This window comes from Arvicanthis niloticus, chromosome 7 (assembly GCF_011762505.2).
Source record: "Arvicanthis niloticus isolate mArvNil1 chromosome 7, mArvNil1.pat.X, whole genome shotgun sequence".
Taxonomy (NCBI): Eukaryota; Metazoa; Chordata; class Mammalia; order Rodentia; family Muridae; genus Arvicanthis; species Arvicanthis niloticus.
In genome coordinates this window covers 77,993,705-78,012,983 of record NC_047664.1, presented here as the reverse complement: position 1 = coordinate 78,012,983, position 19,279 = coordinate 77,993,705, and the positions used below count along the sequence as shown (strand labels likewise).

General features: G+C 44.5%; 1 protein-coding gene across 4 annotated transcripts; it reads left to right on the top strand.

The window, feature by feature from the left end:
- Positions 1-123: 123 nt before the first annotated feature.
- Noa1 (nitric oxide associated 1) lies at positions 124-15,310 on the top strand. 4 transcript variants are annotated; one of them, XM_034509428.2, is made up of 7 exons: positions 124-1,519; positions 2,928-3,092; positions 4,246-4,451; positions 6,196-6,327; positions 9,594-9,710; positions 12,852-12,969; positions 14,882-15,310. In XM_034509428.2, exons 1-7 carry the CDS (start codon positions 124-126, stop codon positions 15,076-15,078), a joined length of 2,331 nt encoding a protein of 776 aa, XP_034365319.1. In that variant the 3' UTR covers positions 15,079-15,310. The 4 variants fall into 4 exon arrangements, with proteins under 4 accessions (XP_034365319.1, XP_076794821.1, XP_076794822.1 ...); XM_076938706.1 differs by lacking the exon at positions 9,594-9,710; XM_076938707.1 differs by lacking the exon at positions 12,852-12,969 and having other exon boundaries at positions 14,882-15,042.
- The last annotated feature ends 3,969 nt before the right edge of the window (positions 15,311-19,279 follow it).

Genomic DNA, 19,279 nt, shown 5'->3' with positions numbered 1-19,279 from the left:
ACGCAGTGCGGGTTACGGGTTGCTGGCTGCCGCTGAGGACAGACAGCTCCTTAGCCAGAAGTTGGATTCAGCATATGGAAGTTTCTTGTTGCGTGGTTTTTTTTTTTTAGTGTTGTTGCACAAATGACAATTTATGTAAAGATTTATGAAAAGAATGGCACTGGGTGTGGGCTGAGCACTGAGGACCCTCTGCTCACCCAGCTCTATCTAGACCGTGCCTTTGCACGTCTGATTCAGTTCTCGGGTCTCGGAACTTTCATCGCGAGAAAACCAGGATTGGTCACGCCGTTGGACAGTTCCCTCGCGTCTAGTCGCGGACGGAGGAGGGTCTGGGACGCTAGCACGCGTGCGCACGCTACGCCCCGCCCTCCTCGCGCTGTCCACATGCTGCCCGCGCGCCTGGGTTGCAGGCTGCTTTGCGGCCTCCGGCGGGGCCCCGTGCAAGCCGCTACGTGCCATGGCCCTGCACGGTGGCTCCTGGAAGGGAAGCGTGAGGTCTCCATCTGCCGGCGTGCATCATCCCTGGGCCGCCGGGTTCCCCCTAGCTCCACGGCGACCGAGGACTATGAAGAAGGCACCGACACGGAGGAGCGCTTTCTGTTCCCGGAGTACATCCCGGAGCAGACCCCTGAGGAACAGCTGCGGGAAGTGCGGGAGCTGCGGGAGTTGCAGCAGCTGCAGCAGGAGAAGGAACGACAGAGGTTGCAGCGGCGGGAGGAGAGGCTTCAGCAGAAGCTGCGGGTCGGCCTCCGGACGCTCCCGGTCCCGGAGCTTCCAGACGCACCGGTGCCGCCCAGCGGTATCTACTGCTCCGGCTGCGGAGCCGAGCTGCACTGCCAGCATCCCGGCCTGCCCGGCTTCCTACCGGGCGACAAGTTCCGCGACGCTGTACAGGCGGAAGGCGGCCCGACGCGGACCGTGTGCCAACGCTGCTGGTTACTGGTGCACCACCGACGTGCCCTGCGCCTGCAGGTGAGCCGCGATCAGTACCTGGAGCTAGTGAGCGCCGCGCTGCGGCGCCCGGGGCCCGCTCTGGTGCTCTATATGGTGGATCTGCTTGACCTGCCGGACGCCCTGCTGCCCGACTTGCCCAAGCTGGTGGGCCCCAAGCAGCTCTTCGTGCTGGGGAACAAAGTGGACCTGCTGCCCCAGGACGCTCCCGGCTACTTGCAGCGGCTGCGGAAGCGGTTGTGGGACGACTGCATCCGCGCCGGGCTCGTGGTGGCCCCTGGTCATCGAGGACCACAGTACCCACTGGACGAGATAAAGAATCAGAATCCGCCGTCCAGGTCCCGGACAGTGGTCAAAGACGTGCGGCTGATCAGCGCCAAGACGGGCTATGGAGTTGAAGAACTGATCTCCGCTCTTCAGCGCTCCTGGCGCTACCGCGGCGATGTCTACCTCGTGGGCACCACGAATGCTGGCAAGTCCACTCTCTTTAACACACTCCTGGAGTCTGATTACTGCACCGCCAAGGGCTCCGAAGCCATTGACAGGGCCACCATCTCCCCCTGGCCAGGTGAGGCGCCATTACTGAGAAATTAGATTTGACCCAGGCACCTAGTGTATCTACCCTTAAATATCCACCTTGAGCTGCATGGAGCCGTCTCTTTGGTCATACCTCTTGTAAGAGGTTAGTGTTTGGAAATTCGAAGCATGTTTGGTTTTTTTAATGATTTGTTTATTTATTTTATGTATATAAGTTCACCATTGCTCTCTTCAGACACACCAGGAGAGGACATCAGATTCCATCACAGATGGTTGTGAGCCACCATGTGGTTGCTGGGAATTGAACTCAGGACCTCTGGAAGAGCAAGCAGTGCTCTTAACCACTGTTTTCTAATAGAGATGTTTCTAGAGGGACTGGGGATCGCTAAAGTGCTCGCCTAGCATGCATGAAACCTGAGTTAGTCTGCAGCATCCATAAACGAGGTGTGGTGGCAAACTCCTATAACCCCAGCACTAGGGAGGTGGAGGCAGGAGGATCAGGAGGCGATCAAAGCCATTCTCAGCTACATAGTTGGAGGCTACTGTGTGGTAGATCCATAAGCAAACAAAACAAATCAAACTGTTTTCTTTTTACTCTAAGACCCTTTACCCATCAATCTGACTCTTCAGCCCCTGAATTTACTTATCCTCGGACTGTTAGGTTAAACATGTGAACGAGCTACTGCAGTGTGGTGTGTGGTGTGTGGCGCTATCTCAAGAAGAAACCCCAGTCTTCTGAGTTAAAAAGCTAACAGCTTGGCATGGTAATACTGTCTGTCATCGCAGCGCTGAGAAGGCCGAGCCTGAGGCTGCCGTGCAAGAGCCTGTCTGAAGGAAGAAGCTGAGGAAGGAGGGGAAAACATGCATCCTTGGAGAGTTAGTCTTAGGAATTAGGTGTGTTCACTTGAAGCCAGAGTTTAACTCTGTTAGCTATCATTGGTGCTTCATCCTTGAATCTATCTAGGGCCATACTACCTTGGATGTACTACAGCAGTGGTCCGTAACCTATGGGTCATGACATCTTTGGGAGTCAAACGACCTTTCTCACAGGGATTGCCTAAGACCATCAGAAAGCACAGATATTTACAACTGATAACAGTAACAAAATTACAGTTATGAAGTAGCAATGAAAAACAATTGTATGGTTGGAGTCACTACAACATGAGGAATTGTGTTAATAAAGGGTCGGGAAGGTCATTTGGAAGGTGGAGCACCACTGATACACAGGATAAATAGGAAAGCAAGGATAAAACAGACTTGCAAATTTGTATCCAAATTCTGAGTTAGCCTGTGAACCAGTGACCAGGCCTGTTTTCTCATTTGTAAAGGGTGTGGAATAATTACATAGCAGTTGTCATGAAGGTTAAAGGAAATAAATCAGAAATGTTTGGTTTTCTTCTCTCACACTCTTTTTGAAAAACTTGCTCTTGGTATTTCAGGCACCACATTAAACCTCCTGAAGTTTCCCATTTGCAACCCAACTCCTTACAGAATGTTCAAAAGACAAAAGAGGCTTCAAGAAGATGCAACCAAAGCTGAAGAAGATCTTAGTGAGCAAGAACAAAGCCAGCTCAACCAACTGAAAAAGCATGGCTACATAGTAGGTATGCATTACATAGCAGGTATGCATCCTTCCTCTGTGTAAAGTTGTTTAGAGCCATGCAGTGCAGCCGCTGGGGCTAGCCATTTTTCCAGGAAGAGACTTCCTTCACTATTCTGGAATATAGGCTTTTGGTAGGAAAAGTTACTATTGTTTGGCAACCCAAGCTAGCAAAGGCAGTAAAGGCCTTTGACTATGTTCTCCAGCTCTTTGGTATCTTTCCTCATTAATAGAAAAGAAAAAGGGATTTCTAACACCTGACTGAATATACACAGCCTGAAACACGATTGACTGTGGAGAGAATGACCCACATTATCTTCTAAAAAGAAGATGAAAGTATTGTCATACCCACAGCCTCATTCGTAAAGGGTCACAGGAAGGTCATTAGGAAGGTGGAGCATCACTAATACAGAGGATAAATAGGAAAGCAAGGGTAAAACAGACGTGCACATTTGTATCCAAATTCTGAGCTAACCTGTGAACCAGCGACCAGGCCTGTTTTCTCATTTGTAAAGGGTGTGGAATAATCATACACATAGTTAGTTTGAGTGACTTATTTAAGGCAAACATAAAAGATGTCTTCAGAGCCCAGCCTAGTGGTGTACACCTTTAGTCCCAGCACTTGAGAGGCAGAGGCAAGTGGATCTCTATGAGTTCAAGGCCAGCCTCTTCTACATAGAGAATTCCAAGATAGCCAGAGCTACATAGTGAGACCCTTTCTCAGAGAGCGCAGGTCTTCAGGGATGTCAGATACATACCTATAATCACAAGCTATATGAGATCTTTTTCAAGATACAAACAACAACCAAGATAAATGCATACATATGTATGTACATATATGTATGATCTGTTTCCTATCACTATAGAAGCTGAGGAGAGAAAATCACAATCTTGAACTATGTATAGAGAATTCATCTCAAAAAATTTTCTTGGGGTTGGAGGGATGATGGCTTTGGAGCACTAAAAGCTCTTCTAGGGGACCCAGGTTCAATTCCCAGCACCCACATGGCATTCATTTCACAACTGTCTATAACTCCTAAGATCTGACACCCTCTTCCAGACAAACATTCAGTCAAAACACTAATGCACATTTTTTCTTATGACCCAAAATCAAAGCATTAAAGAGCGTCTGATAATCTCTGTTTAATTTGTTGTAGGAAGAGTTGGAAGAACATTCTTGCACTCCACAGAACAGAAGGAAGAAGTTCCCTTTGAGTTTGATGCCGACTCGCTGGCCTTTGACATGGGAAATGAACCTGTTGGGTCTGTGCACAAAAACACCAAACAAATAGAGCTGACCCCAGAGGATGTGAAAGATGCCCACTGGTTTTATGACACCCCTGGGATTACAAAAGAAAGCTGTGTATGTGTTTGGTTTTGTTTAGAAACATTTATTTTTAATTTTAGAAGTACTTTCTTAACTGGCAGAAAACAAGCAAAGAGGTGTGCTTCCATTTTAAAACTTGATTCTGGTTTCTCCATGAAAATAGTTCAAGGATGAATGTATATGCTGTATACAGATTCTGTATTCACTCTGTGGACATCACTGTAGGCAAACTACAGTATTAACATTGCGGTTGCGTCCTTAGGGGGCGTGGTTAGAAATCACAAATATTGCGATCCAGCCTCCTAGTCTGTGCTTGAATTCCCTTAAAGACATTCAGTCATGATATCATATAGTTTGAACTGAAGTGAGTTATGACAATTTACTGGAGCGATGTCGTGTGAACTCCCAGGGTATTCAGCCACCGTTTGCCTGCTCTCTTCAGTGCACTGAAAGTCTCCCAGTAACTTGTACCCATTATTCTTCAAAGCTGTGTGGAACAAACATGGTATGTCTTTCTTCTGACAGATCTTGAAATACTTTAAACTCTAAGTGGCCTAAGTGACCCAATTTCTAGATTAGGGTTAATTCCACTGATCCTGTCATTGTCACCCTTCTTACTCAAATCAGTGTCTCATGGCTGACTTAGCTTTTGTCTGATTAAATTCAGCCTATATTCAGGTAAGCATGGTGGTGCATACATTTTGCTTAATATTCTAGTTGCATCCATTGCATAATTTTCCTACATAAAAAGGTAACTTCATTTATTATGGCTGCTCAAACTTAACTTCCATATGCATTCCTCTGTTGATAGATACCAAGGTTGGTTCTATAGCCTAGCTACTGTGACTTCATTTTTAAATGAATTTTGTTTTTAAGTCTTAGTAGAGTCTGATAATCCCGAGCTTTCATTTTTTTTTTTGTTTTTCTTCAGTGTCTTTTAAAACTCTGGTCCTGTGGCTGGAGAGATCTCAGTGTGCCTGCTGTCTGTTAGGTTGGACACACTGTTGCTTGTCCAGAGGAGCCAAGTCCAATTACCAGTTCCCACACGGTCTCTTACAGCCTCCTCTTACTGCTGACACAGAAGATCTAATGCCCTCTCCTGGCCTCTGAGGCACCCACATGCAGGCGTACTGGTCCTAACAAGCCAAGATGTGTGAACTGATTTTCTAACTATTTTTTGGGAGAAAAAGTATCTTCAAGATCCTAATGTAGGATTGCCTAATGTAGGATGACCACTGTGCATTTTGCTTTGGTTTGAAGAAGAGGGGCGTTTTTTGTTGTTTGAGACAGGGTCTTTGAAAATACTACTTAATCCAAACTAGCCTAGAACTTGTGGCAGTCCCCCTGTCTCAGCCTCTCAGAGCTGGGATTTGTAGATATGGACCATTTTGCATTTAATACTTGCATGCTTAATCCTTAGGACCTGAGCTCACACTGTCCATGTGTAAAGCTGGAAGCTACTGTTACCAAGACCCTTGAGCACACATGTCCATTTTCTGTGAGCCAACAGTATTTTGGGGTACATACCAATTTTGACATTTGGGAGATAGTGCTGTCATAGGAAAGTCTTACACACCTGTGAAGTTATTTTGCCACTGTTTAAAACTCGGCTGTGAAATGAGTAGAATAAAAGTTAATTTAGAGCTAATATATAAATTTTATGTGTGGCTAATGGACATCATTTTGATTTACTGTAAAGTCTGAACATTTTTCAGTACTTAATTTTGTAAGTAAATCACAAAATATGTCTTCTAAATAAATCTTGTCATTTGCTTTACAGATTTTAAATCTTCTAACAGAAAAAGAAATCGATATTGTTTTGCCAACACATTCTATTATCCCAAGAACCTTTGTCCTCAAGCCAGGCATGGTTCTATTTTTGGGTGGAATAGCCCGAATAGATTTCCTACAGGTAAGAAAATCTATGCTAATTGAAAAATGAACAAGTATTAGAATGTACTTTAGGGAAGCAGATACATGAAGAGATTGGCAAAATATTGATATAACTAAGTCTTTTGTTGCTTGTTTTGTATGTATGTAAAATTTTATAGTAAAAACAGAAAAATACTGTGTTAAAATCTGTAAAGTTGGTGCCAGAGAAGCTGGCTCAACAGTGAAGAGTGCTTACTGCTCTATCAGAGGGACATAGTCCAGCTCCCAGCACCACACCGAGCAGCGCAGGACCACACAGCTCCCAGGGATCCGCCTATTCAGCAGTCAGTGAGCGCCTATATTCATGTGAACTTAGCCCACACAAATACACAGATATATTCATAATTTTAAAAATTAAAATCTAAAAGCATTTTATTTTTAAAGGCAGGGCTTAGGCACCCACCAGCACTCCAGAGGCAGAGGTGCAGATCTCAGTGAGTCTGAGGCCATCCTGATCTAGAGAATGAGACACTGCTTACAAACAAAGCAATTAAAAACTCATTAAGGGATGGAGAGATGGCTCAGCGGCTAAGAGCACTGACTGCTCTTCCAGAGGTCCTGAGTTCAGTTCCCAGCAACCACATGGTGGCTCACAAGCATCTGTAATGGGATCTGATGCCCTCTTCTGGTGTGTCTGAAGATAGCTACAGTGTACTCATTTAAAAAAAAAAAAAAAAGGTGTGTGCCATGACAGTTGGCACTTTAACTTAGCATTTAAGAGAAGATACTACTTATTTCCTATATTGTTTATGGCCAAGGTAGTATACATTAAGTTCTGTACTTCTTCGTATACTCTAATACACTATAGTTTACTTCACTTACATAGCTTATTTTGAGAATCTTCAGGAATTGCTCTCCATTTTTTTTTCCCAAAGTAGGAAATAAAAAGGAAAATGAACCATGGATATATTTGAAAATTACAGACCATTGCTAACGAGTATTTCTTAGCTTTTGTATTCACACTATGTTGAAAACGTAGCCTTTTATACCTAGAAGGCTTGTACACGCTATTACAGTCATGGTGGTAATATTTTAAACCTGACTACAGAGTTACAGTCAGAACAGGCATTTCCCTGTTCGTGGTTTTGGTTTCTTGTTGGCTTTTGGTTTTGGAGGGTTTTGGTTTGGTTTGGTTTGGTTTGGTTTGGTTCATTTGTTTTAGATTAATTTACTTCTTATCTTCTGTGTATGTCTGCCTACGTGAGTTTCTGTGGACCATTTGTGTACAGGAGCCCATGGAGGCCAGAGGCTATTAGATCACCTGGAGCTACAGGCAGTAGCCTAATGTTAATGTTGGGAGCCAGTCTCAGGCCCTCTGTAAGAGCAGTCAGTGCTCTCTACTGCCGAGCCGTGTCTTCTGCCCTGCCCTGGGGTTCTTAATACTAGATAGACTACACAGAAAACTATTTTGTTCGTTTTTTGGGTTTGTTTCGTTTGTTTGTTTTGTTTCCCTTTGGTTGGTTTCATTTGCGGGTTTGTTTTTTTCTTCCACAACTGAGATTTTACTTAAGGACATACACAGGCATTACAGTTCCTAACATGTGTTAAGTCATATATCGTGTTGACATGCCAAAACTCTGAAGAGCCACACATTTTGCTTCTTTTGGACAGTTATTCCAGTGATGTTCCAGCCTCTAACTTGGCAAGTTTTCCTTCCCACCACATAACTGTCAAAGGCACAGAACCTTCACGTCGACTGACTCATGGTTGTATGCCATGAACAGCACACACTCAGAATTTTCATCCTTCACAGCACATTATCACAATTGTTAGGAAAATGGACTGCCATGACCAAAGACTTTACAGTCCTGGCAAGGCGAGAACCCCAGTGTGGTTTATAGGAAACAGTTCTAGAAACATGAGACCAGATGTAACTGAAAATATTCCAGACAGAAATGCATGGCTGAGATTCCAAATTCCAGTTTCGTGTGCTTTTTATTGTAGGACATTAAACTGGCCCCCTTGATGTTATGCTGACAGCTGAGACAGTCACAGCCTCTCCAACAACCAGAAGATGATTTCACCTCCTAAAAAAATCATTTACACTTAACAATGGGATGAGCTATGATTTCCCCAACACACACACACACACGTACCCACACTGCCCTTTTAAATGTGCTTCAGAAGCTACTAAAAAAACCTCCCAGCTTCAGAGTAGTTGATAAAAAGATTGTTTTGAACTGTACGAGAAGGGAGGGGCTACCTGGCAGACAGTGGTTGGCTAGTCGAACTTGACTTCTTTCCCTTAGTCCTTAGAGGCCGGACTCTGGTTTTCAGTCTGTCTCCTTTAGGTAGATCTGAAGTCTGAGGGTCAGCCACCACCGCCTGTTTGCCCTTTGCTCCCGTCTTTCCTTTGGTTTGCACTTTTTTTTTTTTTTTTTTTTTTTTTTTTTTTGTCTGATGATTTATCCCTTTTTCATGTACCTTGGCAGCAGTGGGTTTGACAGTCAGTCCCAAGGCTCTTCTTCACCAAATCAGACCATCGTGGTGGGCTTGTAATGGGAGGCATGTGCTTAGCCCATCATGAGGCTTGCCTGTTTCTTTGGAGGTTGTTCTTTGTTTGTTTTTAAGTATTATTTACTGCGTGTATGAGTGCTCTATTTGCATGTATACTTGCATGACAGAAAAAGGCATCCCATTACAGATGGTTGTGAGCCACCATGTGGTTGCTGGGAATTGAACTCAGGACCTCTGAAGAAGCAGCCAGTCCTCTTAACCCCTGAGCCATCTCTCCAGTTCTGTTTCATTGTTCTTTAAGATAGGGTCTCCATATATTGCCCAGGTTGGCCTTGAATTCAACATGTTCCTGCCTCAGCCTCCTACAGATTCACCACCATGCCTATCTGTTGTTGGTTTGTTTTGTTTTGTTTTGTTTTAATCAATTCTGCAAAGGTCTGAGCTTTACATTTTACAGGAATTATTAAAATAGATTATTTTTTTATTATGCCTTCTTTTAAGACATTAATGTAAGTGTTTACAGTTGAAAGAGAGCTTGATTTGATTTCTATTTTGCCCTTTTTTTGTTGTTTTGAGGTAGAGTCTCTTGTACCCCAAGCTGGTCTTAAACTCTTGTTGTAGCTGAGTTGCCTTTGAACTCCTAACCTTCCTGCCACTATCTCCCTTGCTGGGGCAGAAGTATGTACCAAATACACAGCTTTTATTCCTCTTTTTAAAATGATACATTATAATGTGCAGGTTTTCCAAGATTTCTGTTCTGTAAAATAACTTCTTTCTTCCTTTCTTAAGGGAAATCAATCAGCCTGGTTTACAGTTGTGGCTTCCAACTTTCTTCCTGTTCATATTACTTCCTTGGACAAGGCAGATGCTTTATATGAGAAACACGCAGGTCATGAGTTACTACTGGTAAGCAGTCCAACTTAATGGCTCCATAGTTGTAGTAGTTGTGTCCTGGGATGTTCCAGACCCCTGCTGATAAAGCCTGTGTTGTAGAGAACCATCCATTTATATCAGCTAACTCTTGTCTCACGTATTCTTTAAGCATTCTAGCTGTAAAGCGGGCGTGGGCTCTACATGAAAGGGATGTTTGTTTGGTCTAAGCCAACAAAAGCCACAGCAGTGCCTCTCTCTCTACAGTGCAGTGTCCAGTGTGACGGCCACTAGCCACGTGTAGTGCTCTAGGCAGACTTACATGGAAGTTAAATGTGGCTCCTCAGTCACACAGGCCGCTTCAAGTGCCTGATGGCCACAGTACTGCAGAAAAGTATATTGGGCAAACTGGGGAAAGAAGTCCCACGAGTCATAGCACAGACCTTAATCCCAGCATTTGCAGGTTGAAGCAGATGGATCTCAACGAGTGTGAGGCCAGCCTGGCCTACATTTTGACTTTGAGAACAAAGAGAAGGTAGAGATCTTTGTCACAGTTGAGGGTTGCTGCAGGCATCTAGTGTGTGTTGGTCCCAAGTGATGCTAAGCCATCCTGCAGCAGATACGTGAGCCACTCACCATGGAGAGTGAACTGTCAGCGGTGACTGAGAAGAGAAAAACTACCACCGCTTTCCTAATCCCAGGAACTCATTTCACAGGATGTCCCTGTTTCCTCCTCTCATACCTCCTCCTTTATAGTATGGTTTGATTATTCTCATCTTTATTTAATAAGCAAAATGTCCTAAGTATTCCTTTCTTTTAAGTCCCCCTTACCCTTGGCTCCTCGTGTCCCATTGCTATAGCCATTTGGCCCTTACCATCCCACTGCAAGTTCCCGGTCCAGGTTGTCTGGGATCTGTTTCCAGATCATATGCAAGACTGATTGGCCCTACGAACCGTCAGACAGTGCACACTGTATATTAAGAAGCTTTGTTAGGGGTGGAGAGATGGCTCAGCAGTCAAGAGTATTAGCTGTTCTTCCAGAGGTCCTGAGTTCAATTCCCAGCACCCACTTGGTGGCTAATAACTATCTGTAACTCAGATCCTGGGATCTGAGGTCCTCTTCTGGCTTCCTTGGGCACTGTACCTGTATGGAACACGGACAACTTTGTTGGTTTTTGTTTTTGTTTTTGTTTTCTGAGACAGGGTTTCTCTGTGTAGCCCTGGCTGTCCTGGAACTCACTCTGTAGACCAGGCTGGCCTTGAACTTAGAAATCCATCTGCCTCTGCCCCCCACGTGCTGGGAATAAAGGCGTGCGCCACCGCTGCCAGGCCACAGATAACTTTTGTTTTGATTTTTAAAGCAGCCTCTCAAGTAACACAAGGCTGGCCTCCAGTTGTATAGTCAAGACCGGCCTTGAATTCATGAGCTTCCTTCCTCCACTTCTAAAATGCCGGGATGGTAGCAATGCACCAAGTAGCTCAGCTGGGTAAGACACTAAAACCAGCCTGCCCGGGCGTGCATGTCTCCCCACGGCACGACTTAACAAAGCTGTGTGGCTTTGGGGACATTTTCTGCTCCTCTATGAATTATGCCTCTATATTATGTATAAGTGTGTCATGTATTAAGGCATAATACACTCATGAAGAGTGGAAAAGATTAAGTCCTGGCGGCAATCTTCATCCTTCATCTTTTTCTTTCATGTTGTTCGATCTTTTGGCTTTTGGGTCAGTGTCACTGAAACGTAGAGATCTCTGCCTCCTGAGTGGTGAGAGGCCACCATACCTGCCTCTTGTTTGCTCTTCACTGTGTGTGTGTGTGTGTGTGTGTGTGTGCATGTAGCATGCACACATGCACATGTTCATACTCAGATCCACGTAACAGCCTTCATGTGGAGGTCAGAGGACAACTTTGTGATGTCAGTTCTCTTTCAGCCTTTTTGTTGGCTCCACAGTTCCAACCAAAGGTCTGCAGGCTATGCAAGCACCTCTGCCTGCTGAGCCTTCCCACCGTCATAGGACTGGTTTAAGTGCTACTTATATTTGGGTGATAATGATATAATGGCTGTCTCAAAAACAACAGGTACACCCAGTGTAGCAGAGGTTGGTATTGGTACTCACCAAACTAAAACCATAAAAGTTAGCCAGGCAGTCATGGTACATGTCTTTAATCCCAGCAGTTGGGAGACAAAGGCAAGCAAACCTCTGTTTGCCAGGCTGGTCTACAGAGCCGAGATTTTAGGACAGCCAGGGCTGAAAAATTCTGTCTCAAAAAGAAAAAAGAAAAAAAGGTAGCCAGGTGTGTGTAAAACTCCCAACACTGGACATAGAGCCAGGAAGATCTGAAGTTCGAGGGCATCCTTGACATTACGTCAAGTAGGAAACCAGCGTGAGCTACAGTAAACTCTATGTCAAAGAATTTAAAAAAGAAATCAGAGATTAATCTTTCTGTTCACACCTAAAACAACTAAGGTACTTGCAAGGAAGGGCCTCGCTTTGCTGTCTGATGTTATTCCATGCAAGCCCCTTTGGTGGCTATGAACACAAGTCCAGTTCTGCTCAGATCACCCGGGCCGTGCCCAGCATGTGGCCCTTCACCTGGAGACCACAGCCTCCATCTCTTACACAGCTCCTATCGTATTCAGAGGATTGTTTCCTGTGCGTCACTATCCATAATGTGCTTGTTAATGCAGTAGGAGAGGATTCTGTTTACTTGTCTTGTTTTTTGATAGCTAAGAGGGCATGATACTATCTATACTCCAACATTTCTAAAGCAAAGGCAGTAGGATCGGGAGTTTATCCTTAGCTACCCAGCTAGTTTGAAGATAGCCTTGGATTCTATTTTAAAAAACAAAAAGGAAGAAGGAAAAAAGTCTCTTTCTATAGCCTAGGCTAGCCTCAAACTCATGATAGTCTCCTTCCCTTAGCCTCCCAAGTATAGGATTATGGCTTTGATAACCGTCTCTAGCCACACTGATGGGTTTTGAGGTTTCTTTAGAGTGTCACTGTATAGCCCTGACTGGTCTAGTACTCCACTATGTAGAGCAGGCTGGCCTTGAACTCACAGAGTCACTTCCCTCCGCCTCCTGAGTGCTGGGATCAAAGTGTGAGCCACCACGCCCAACCTCAGTTACAGGGAATTTGATTTGAAATGCCAAATCTCTTTCATTCTGTTGGAAGGTTCCAATGGGTGGGAAAGAACGAATGGCCCAGTTTCCCCCTCTTGTTGCTGAAGACATTACCATAAAGGGAGGTGGAGAATCTGAAGCAGTAGCTGATATCAAGTTCTCCTCTGCAGGTATTGTACTCTGTTGTTGTTGTTGTTGTTGTTGTTGTTGTTGTTTGGTTTTGGTTCTTCCTCTGCGTCCTGGAACTCCCTCTGTAGACAAGGCTAGTCTAGAACTCACATACCTCTGCCTCCTGAGTGCTGGGATTAAAGGCATATACCACCACTCCCTGACTAGTAATATACTCTTTTGAGACAGGGTTTCTCTGTGTAGCCCTGGCTAGCCTAGAACTCACTCTGTAGACCAGGCTGGTTTCAAACTCACAGAGATCTACCTGCTTCTATCTGCCAAATGCTGAGGTTAAAGATGTGCGCCACCACTGCCTGGCCCTGGTAATGTGCTCTTAAAAAGCAGAGCATAGCTTTCGAAACCCTGTCTCGAAAAACAAAAAAAAAAAAAAACAACAACAAAAAAAAAAAAGGCAGAGAATAGGCCAGGGCGGTAGCATGTCCTTAAATCTCAGGATTTGCAGGGCAGAGGCTGGAGATCAAAGTCAGTCTGTTCTACATGAGACTCAAGTATAAAAATAAAAAGCTGGATGTGGCAGGACATCTGTGAGCCCAGCAATCAAGAGGCTGGAGGAGGATGAGGGAAAAAACTAGATATGACAACTCACATCTATAATACCATCACTTAGCTGAGGCAGGAGGTTTGCTTCAAGTACAAGGCCAGCCTGAGCTATATTACTTGGTGTAACGATAGACGCCCTTAATCCCAGCATTCAGGAGGCAGAGGCAGGTGAATCAATACTAGCCAGGTCTACACAGTGAATTTCCAGGCCAGCCAGGACTGCACAGAAAAACGCTGTCTCAAAAAAAAAAAAAAAAAAAAAAAAAAAAAAAAATTTTTTTAAAGAGCACTGGCTGCTCATACAGATGACCTGGACTCACTCCTAGCACCCACATCAGGAGGCTAGCTCACACACACATATAACTCCAAGGCCAGGGACCCAGCACTGTGACACAAAATAAAAATATTTTTAAATGCACACACAGTATTTTAAGACAAGGATTACTAACTTGAAAACATGTTTATGGAACATTCTCTCTTGTAAGACATACTAGTATAAATGCACCTTGTTCTTGTAAGGTCTTTATTTAATTGGGGGGGGGGATTAAGATTTATTTTATGTATATAGTACACTGTAGCTGTCAGACACACCAGAAGAGGGCATCAGATCCCATTACAGATGGTTGTGAGCCACCATGTGGTTGCTGGGAATTGAACTCAGGATCTCTGGAAGAAGTCAGTGCTCTTAACCTCTGAGCCATCTCTCCAGCCCATGTGTATTGGTCTTACCTTCCAACTTGTTGAACTAGATCTTTTCTTATTTTTAGCTTAGATTCAGATTCCAGGCTAGCTTTGTCCACAAGCTTCAAGCCAATTTTCCTTTCTCTGCCTCTCACCTCCCTGGAGGAATACTGGGGAATCCAGATGTGTTCACCATATCTGGGTTTTTGTTCTTTGAGACAGGTTCATTAGGTAGCATCTATTGATCAGCTGTCCTGAAACTCTATGTAGACCAGACTGACTTTGAACCCACACATTTCCTCCTGCTTCCACCTCTAAGTGCTGGGATTAAAGGCGTGCTCTAACACACCAGCTCATGGATTGCCATGTGTGTTTGTGGATGGGTCTGTGCACATGAGCACAGGTCCCCACAGAGCCCAGAAGAGAGCATCAGATCCCCTGGAACTGGATCTCTATGTGGTTGTGAGCCACCCGGTGTGTTTGGGTCCTCTTAAGTACTAAGCCATCTATTGCGTCCCACATGTAGCTTTTATGTGAGTTCAGGAAGTGAACGGAGGCGGTCAGTCTTATATAATAAGCACTTTACCTACTGAGCCATCTCTCCAGCCCTGTATGCTCTGATATGACTAAGATGATGGATAACATTTTTATGTTCTCTTGAATGTCTCATAGGTTGGGTTTCAGTAACTCCTTATTCTGAGGGCACGCTGCATCTCCGAGGCTACACACCTGAAGGGACTTCTCTGACTGTCAACCCCCCTGTCCTGCCGTATATCGTTAATGTCAAAGGACAGCGTATCAAGAAAAGCGTGGCCTATAAAACCAAGAAGCCTCCGTCCCTGGTACACAATCTGAAGAAGCACAGATGACTGAGGCAGATGTGGGTCGCACTGGATAGTAAATGCTGAACTATATCAAAATGTACTAAACACAAAGATAATAAAGACATGCAAACACTTACCATTCTTAAAAACCTTAAAAGCCAACTTTTTGAACTACTTGAGACTGTGCTTATATAATACTTTTTTTTTTTTTTTTGGTTTTTCGAGACAGAGTTTCTATAATGCATTATTTATAAATAAAAATCTTTCTTCCTTAGTATATATGTATCTGTGACCAATGCATAAGAGGCCTACTTCCTTCAAATATTCATGGAGACCAGGTTTCATTTCTTTTATTTGGAGTTGATGATTGACAAAGCAACCTAGTAACTGAATGAGTGAAATAACCTAATCCTCCAGAATATCGTGGCCACCTCCCATATAGCACCCAAGGATCTGAACTACTAAAACTGTGCTGGTAGTTACTTTCACAGCCACTGTTATCAAAATAGCCAACAAACACTACCTTAAGGAGGAAAGACTTATGTTAGCTCCTGGTCAAAGACATTTCAATCCAGGCTGGCCATAACAGAACATGACGGCAGGGAACAGGAGGACCAGGAAGTAAGAGTATCAGAAGCTGTGACCTTCAAAGGCTTGTTCCTAGTAACCTACTTCTACCAACTAGGCTTTCCATCTCAAGGTTCCTCAGCCTCCCAGAATGGTACCATAAGCCGAGGAATAGTCAAAGTGAGGGGCTGAAGAGATGGATCCAGGTTCAGTTCCCTGCACCCCCATGACAGCTCACAACTGTCCGTAACCCCATTTCCAGAGGACCTGCCTCATCCTACAGTTCAGTCGAAGAAACCAGGAATAGAAAACAGACATGTAGAAGAGCTATTAATTACCCAGCCTTGGCACCAACGGAGCAGCAGCAGTAACAACCTGAACTTCCGTGGGCTTTATTATTATGTATAGCACAGGGGGAGGGGCTAGCCAGTCTCCAAGGTCTCCGTAGAAAAGCAGTCTCCCTGCAGGCGCCCTGGAGGAGGACACAGCAGTGCCTAATGTTTCTGCACACTGCAAACATTCACACTAAAGCCAGAGGGAGGCTTTGCCATGCCCAAGGCTCACAACACAAAAAGGCTTTGTCACTCCCACAGGCTCTTGACATGGCTGTGCCTCTACCCAACGATCCCCGGGACTTCCTTTGCGTCCTACAAGATCCAGTGGCCTCTGACAGCAGCAGACATGCTTGTAGTACACAGACATACATGCTGACAAAAGCATACACACAAAATTAAGGGAGGAAAAACATTCTAAAACAAATGGACATTTCAGATTTTGGTGGCAACTCAAGTTGTCATTGTTTCCCAATAAGCATGAAATGGAACAGAATATGGAAAGTAGACAACTTCCCTGTTCAAAAGGGGAAATGGGGTGTTCCACACATTAAACACTGTCCAGCAGTCACACAGCCACACCTACAAGGCTAAGAAGTGTCGTGTAGTAGGACATAGGAACAGGGTTTTAGCAAGGGAGAGTAGATGCTGGGGCAAAAGTGAGCCAGACATGAGAGCCCATACCAGTGATTAATACTCAGACCTCCATGGGTTCAAATCTAGAGTGAAACCCTGTCTCAGAAATGAAGGGCTACGAGTAAGGATGTAGCTCGGTTGGGAGAGTGCTTGCCTAGCATGTAGGAAGTCCTGGGTTCCACTCCCAGCAACACATAAGGCAGGCATGGTGCCACACACCTGTAATCCCAGCCCTTGTGGTAAGAGATCCAAACCCAAGGTCATCCTGGGCTACAGAGTAGAGGTCAGATTGAAACATAGCAGACTCTACCTAAAAAATAAATGTGCCTTAAAAAAGATCTTCGAATAAAAGGATCCAGGCTCATTCTACCATCGGAGGTGATAGGAAGCAAACTAACATTTACCCATACGTAGCTAGATCATAAGTCAGTAAAGCTTTTGTTATACGAGCCGACCCTAGCTACGTACAATGTGGCCAGATCCTAATGCTGAGATGCATGCCCATGGGATAAGCGGTGCCAAAAAGAATGAGACCCATATTTTCACCCAACATTTGGAAGCTCCAATGCATTTCACACTCTCAGTCAGCATGCGATACACACCTATTATCCCAGCACTAGGAAGGCTGAGGCAGGAGAATGGCAAGTTTATTTGGGTTTTGGGAGATGATGGTGGTGCAAGTTTTGAAACAAGGTAGCCTCAAACCTGAGATCCTCCTGCCTCGACCTCTTGAGCTGGCATTATAGGCACACACACTACCACGCCTGTCTTTTCACAATAAAGTGAATGTGGTAAAGGTAGTCCTTCGCCGGGCAGTGGTGGCGCACGCCTTTAATCCTAGCACTTAGGAGGCAGAGGCAGGTGGATTTCTGAGTTCGAGGCCAGCCTGATCTACAGAGTGAGTCCAGGACAGCCAGGACTACACAGAGAAACCCTGTCTTGGAAAAAAAAAAAAAAAAAAAAAAAAAAAAAAAAGGTAGTCCTTCACATGTGAAGCTGATTTCAGTATATTGACATCTCTTGTCTGGAAAAAAAAGGTTAGAACAATCTTGCCTGTTAGTCACCACCAGAAACTAACCCCCGCATTACAAAAGTACCTCTACAGGGTAGCAGCACTATTCAGTGAGGCCATCTCAAAAAAAAACAAAAAAAAAAAAAACTTTTTATTTTTCAAGAGAGGGTTTCTCTGTGCAGTCCTGGCTGTCCCAGAACTCCCTCTGTAGTCCAGTCTGGCCTCAGGCTCAGATCTGCCTGCCTGACACTGAAATGCTAGGACTGAAGGTATACACCACTGTGCCTGGCCTTGTTTTACATTTTTAACAGGAAAATGTAGTCTTTATTTATTTAAAAGGTCTCCCATAACCCTGCCTGGCCTGGATTCCTGATACTCCTCTCTAGTGCTAGGATTAAAAGTGTGTGCCAGCAATTTCATGTATGTTAGAAAGAGAACAGAAGACAAAGCTAAATACTAAACAAACTAAAGGGAAGTGGTGCACACTTGCAACCCCCACAGCTGGTACACAGAAGCAGGAGAATCCAGCAAGGTCCTGACTCAAAAGCAACCTATAGGAAACATTACTTTGTACATTATGCCATTACTTTCTATACTGAACTGATATTAACAACACATTGTGCTAACTTTCTATCATTGTTGCAAAGAACCTGGAAAACAGCTGGAGAGATGTTTCAGCTATTAAGAACACTGATCTTCCAGGGCTGGAGAAGTGTCTCAATGGTTGAGAGCACTGGCTGCTCTTCCAGAGGTCCAAGTTTAATTCACAGCAACCATGTGGTGGCTCACAACCATCTATGAGATCTGGTGCTTTCTTCTGGCCTGCAGGTATGCATCCAGTCCAGAATACTACACACATAGTAAATTTAAAAAAAAAAAAAAAAAAAAAAAAAAAAATGCTCTTACAAAGGCCCCAGGTTTGAATCTCAGCACCCAAATGACACTTAACAGCTGTGTGTAACTCCAGTTCCAGGGCATCTGACATCCTCTTCAGCACCAAGCATGTACGTAGACATACATGCAGACAAAACACACATACACATAGAAAAAAGGGAGAATGTCAACTTGAACATATGGGCAAAGCTTCAAACTACCATGTCCATGGTCAGACCCATTGCTTGTGCACTGTGGTAGTTTGAGTAAGATGTCCCCTCTAGTATCTTGCCATTTCAATGCTTGGTCCCCAGTTGGCGGCTCTATGGTGAGACTTTGGAGTGATCTTGTTGGAAGAAGTATGTCACCGAGTGTTTTGAAAGCTTCAAGACACCCCCCCACTTCATTTGCTGGTTTTCGCTTGTGCTTTCAGATGTGAGCTCCAGCTGGTTCCTGCCACCATGCCTGGTACCTGCTACCCATCTTGCCTTCTGTTATGGTGATAGACTCTTGATCCCTCTGGAACCTGAAGCCCAGATAAACCCTTCTATAGAGTGCCTGTGTCATGGTGTTTTATTACAGCAGTAGAAAAGTACAGGGTCCTGGGGCAGAAATGTACATTTTCTGTTTCCTCATCCTGAGTCCAAGTATAGCCAACCTCCAGGACTTTAATGTATAGTTTGTTTCCCCGAGTCCATATTTGTTTATGTTCTTTGCCATACTTACTTCCTGGGACAGCCAAAGAGGAGCAAAGACCAGTTATGATTCTGTGTGCCTGGCTCCCAATCACAAAAATGCCTTAAAACCTGGAGCTGACCCCCAGCTT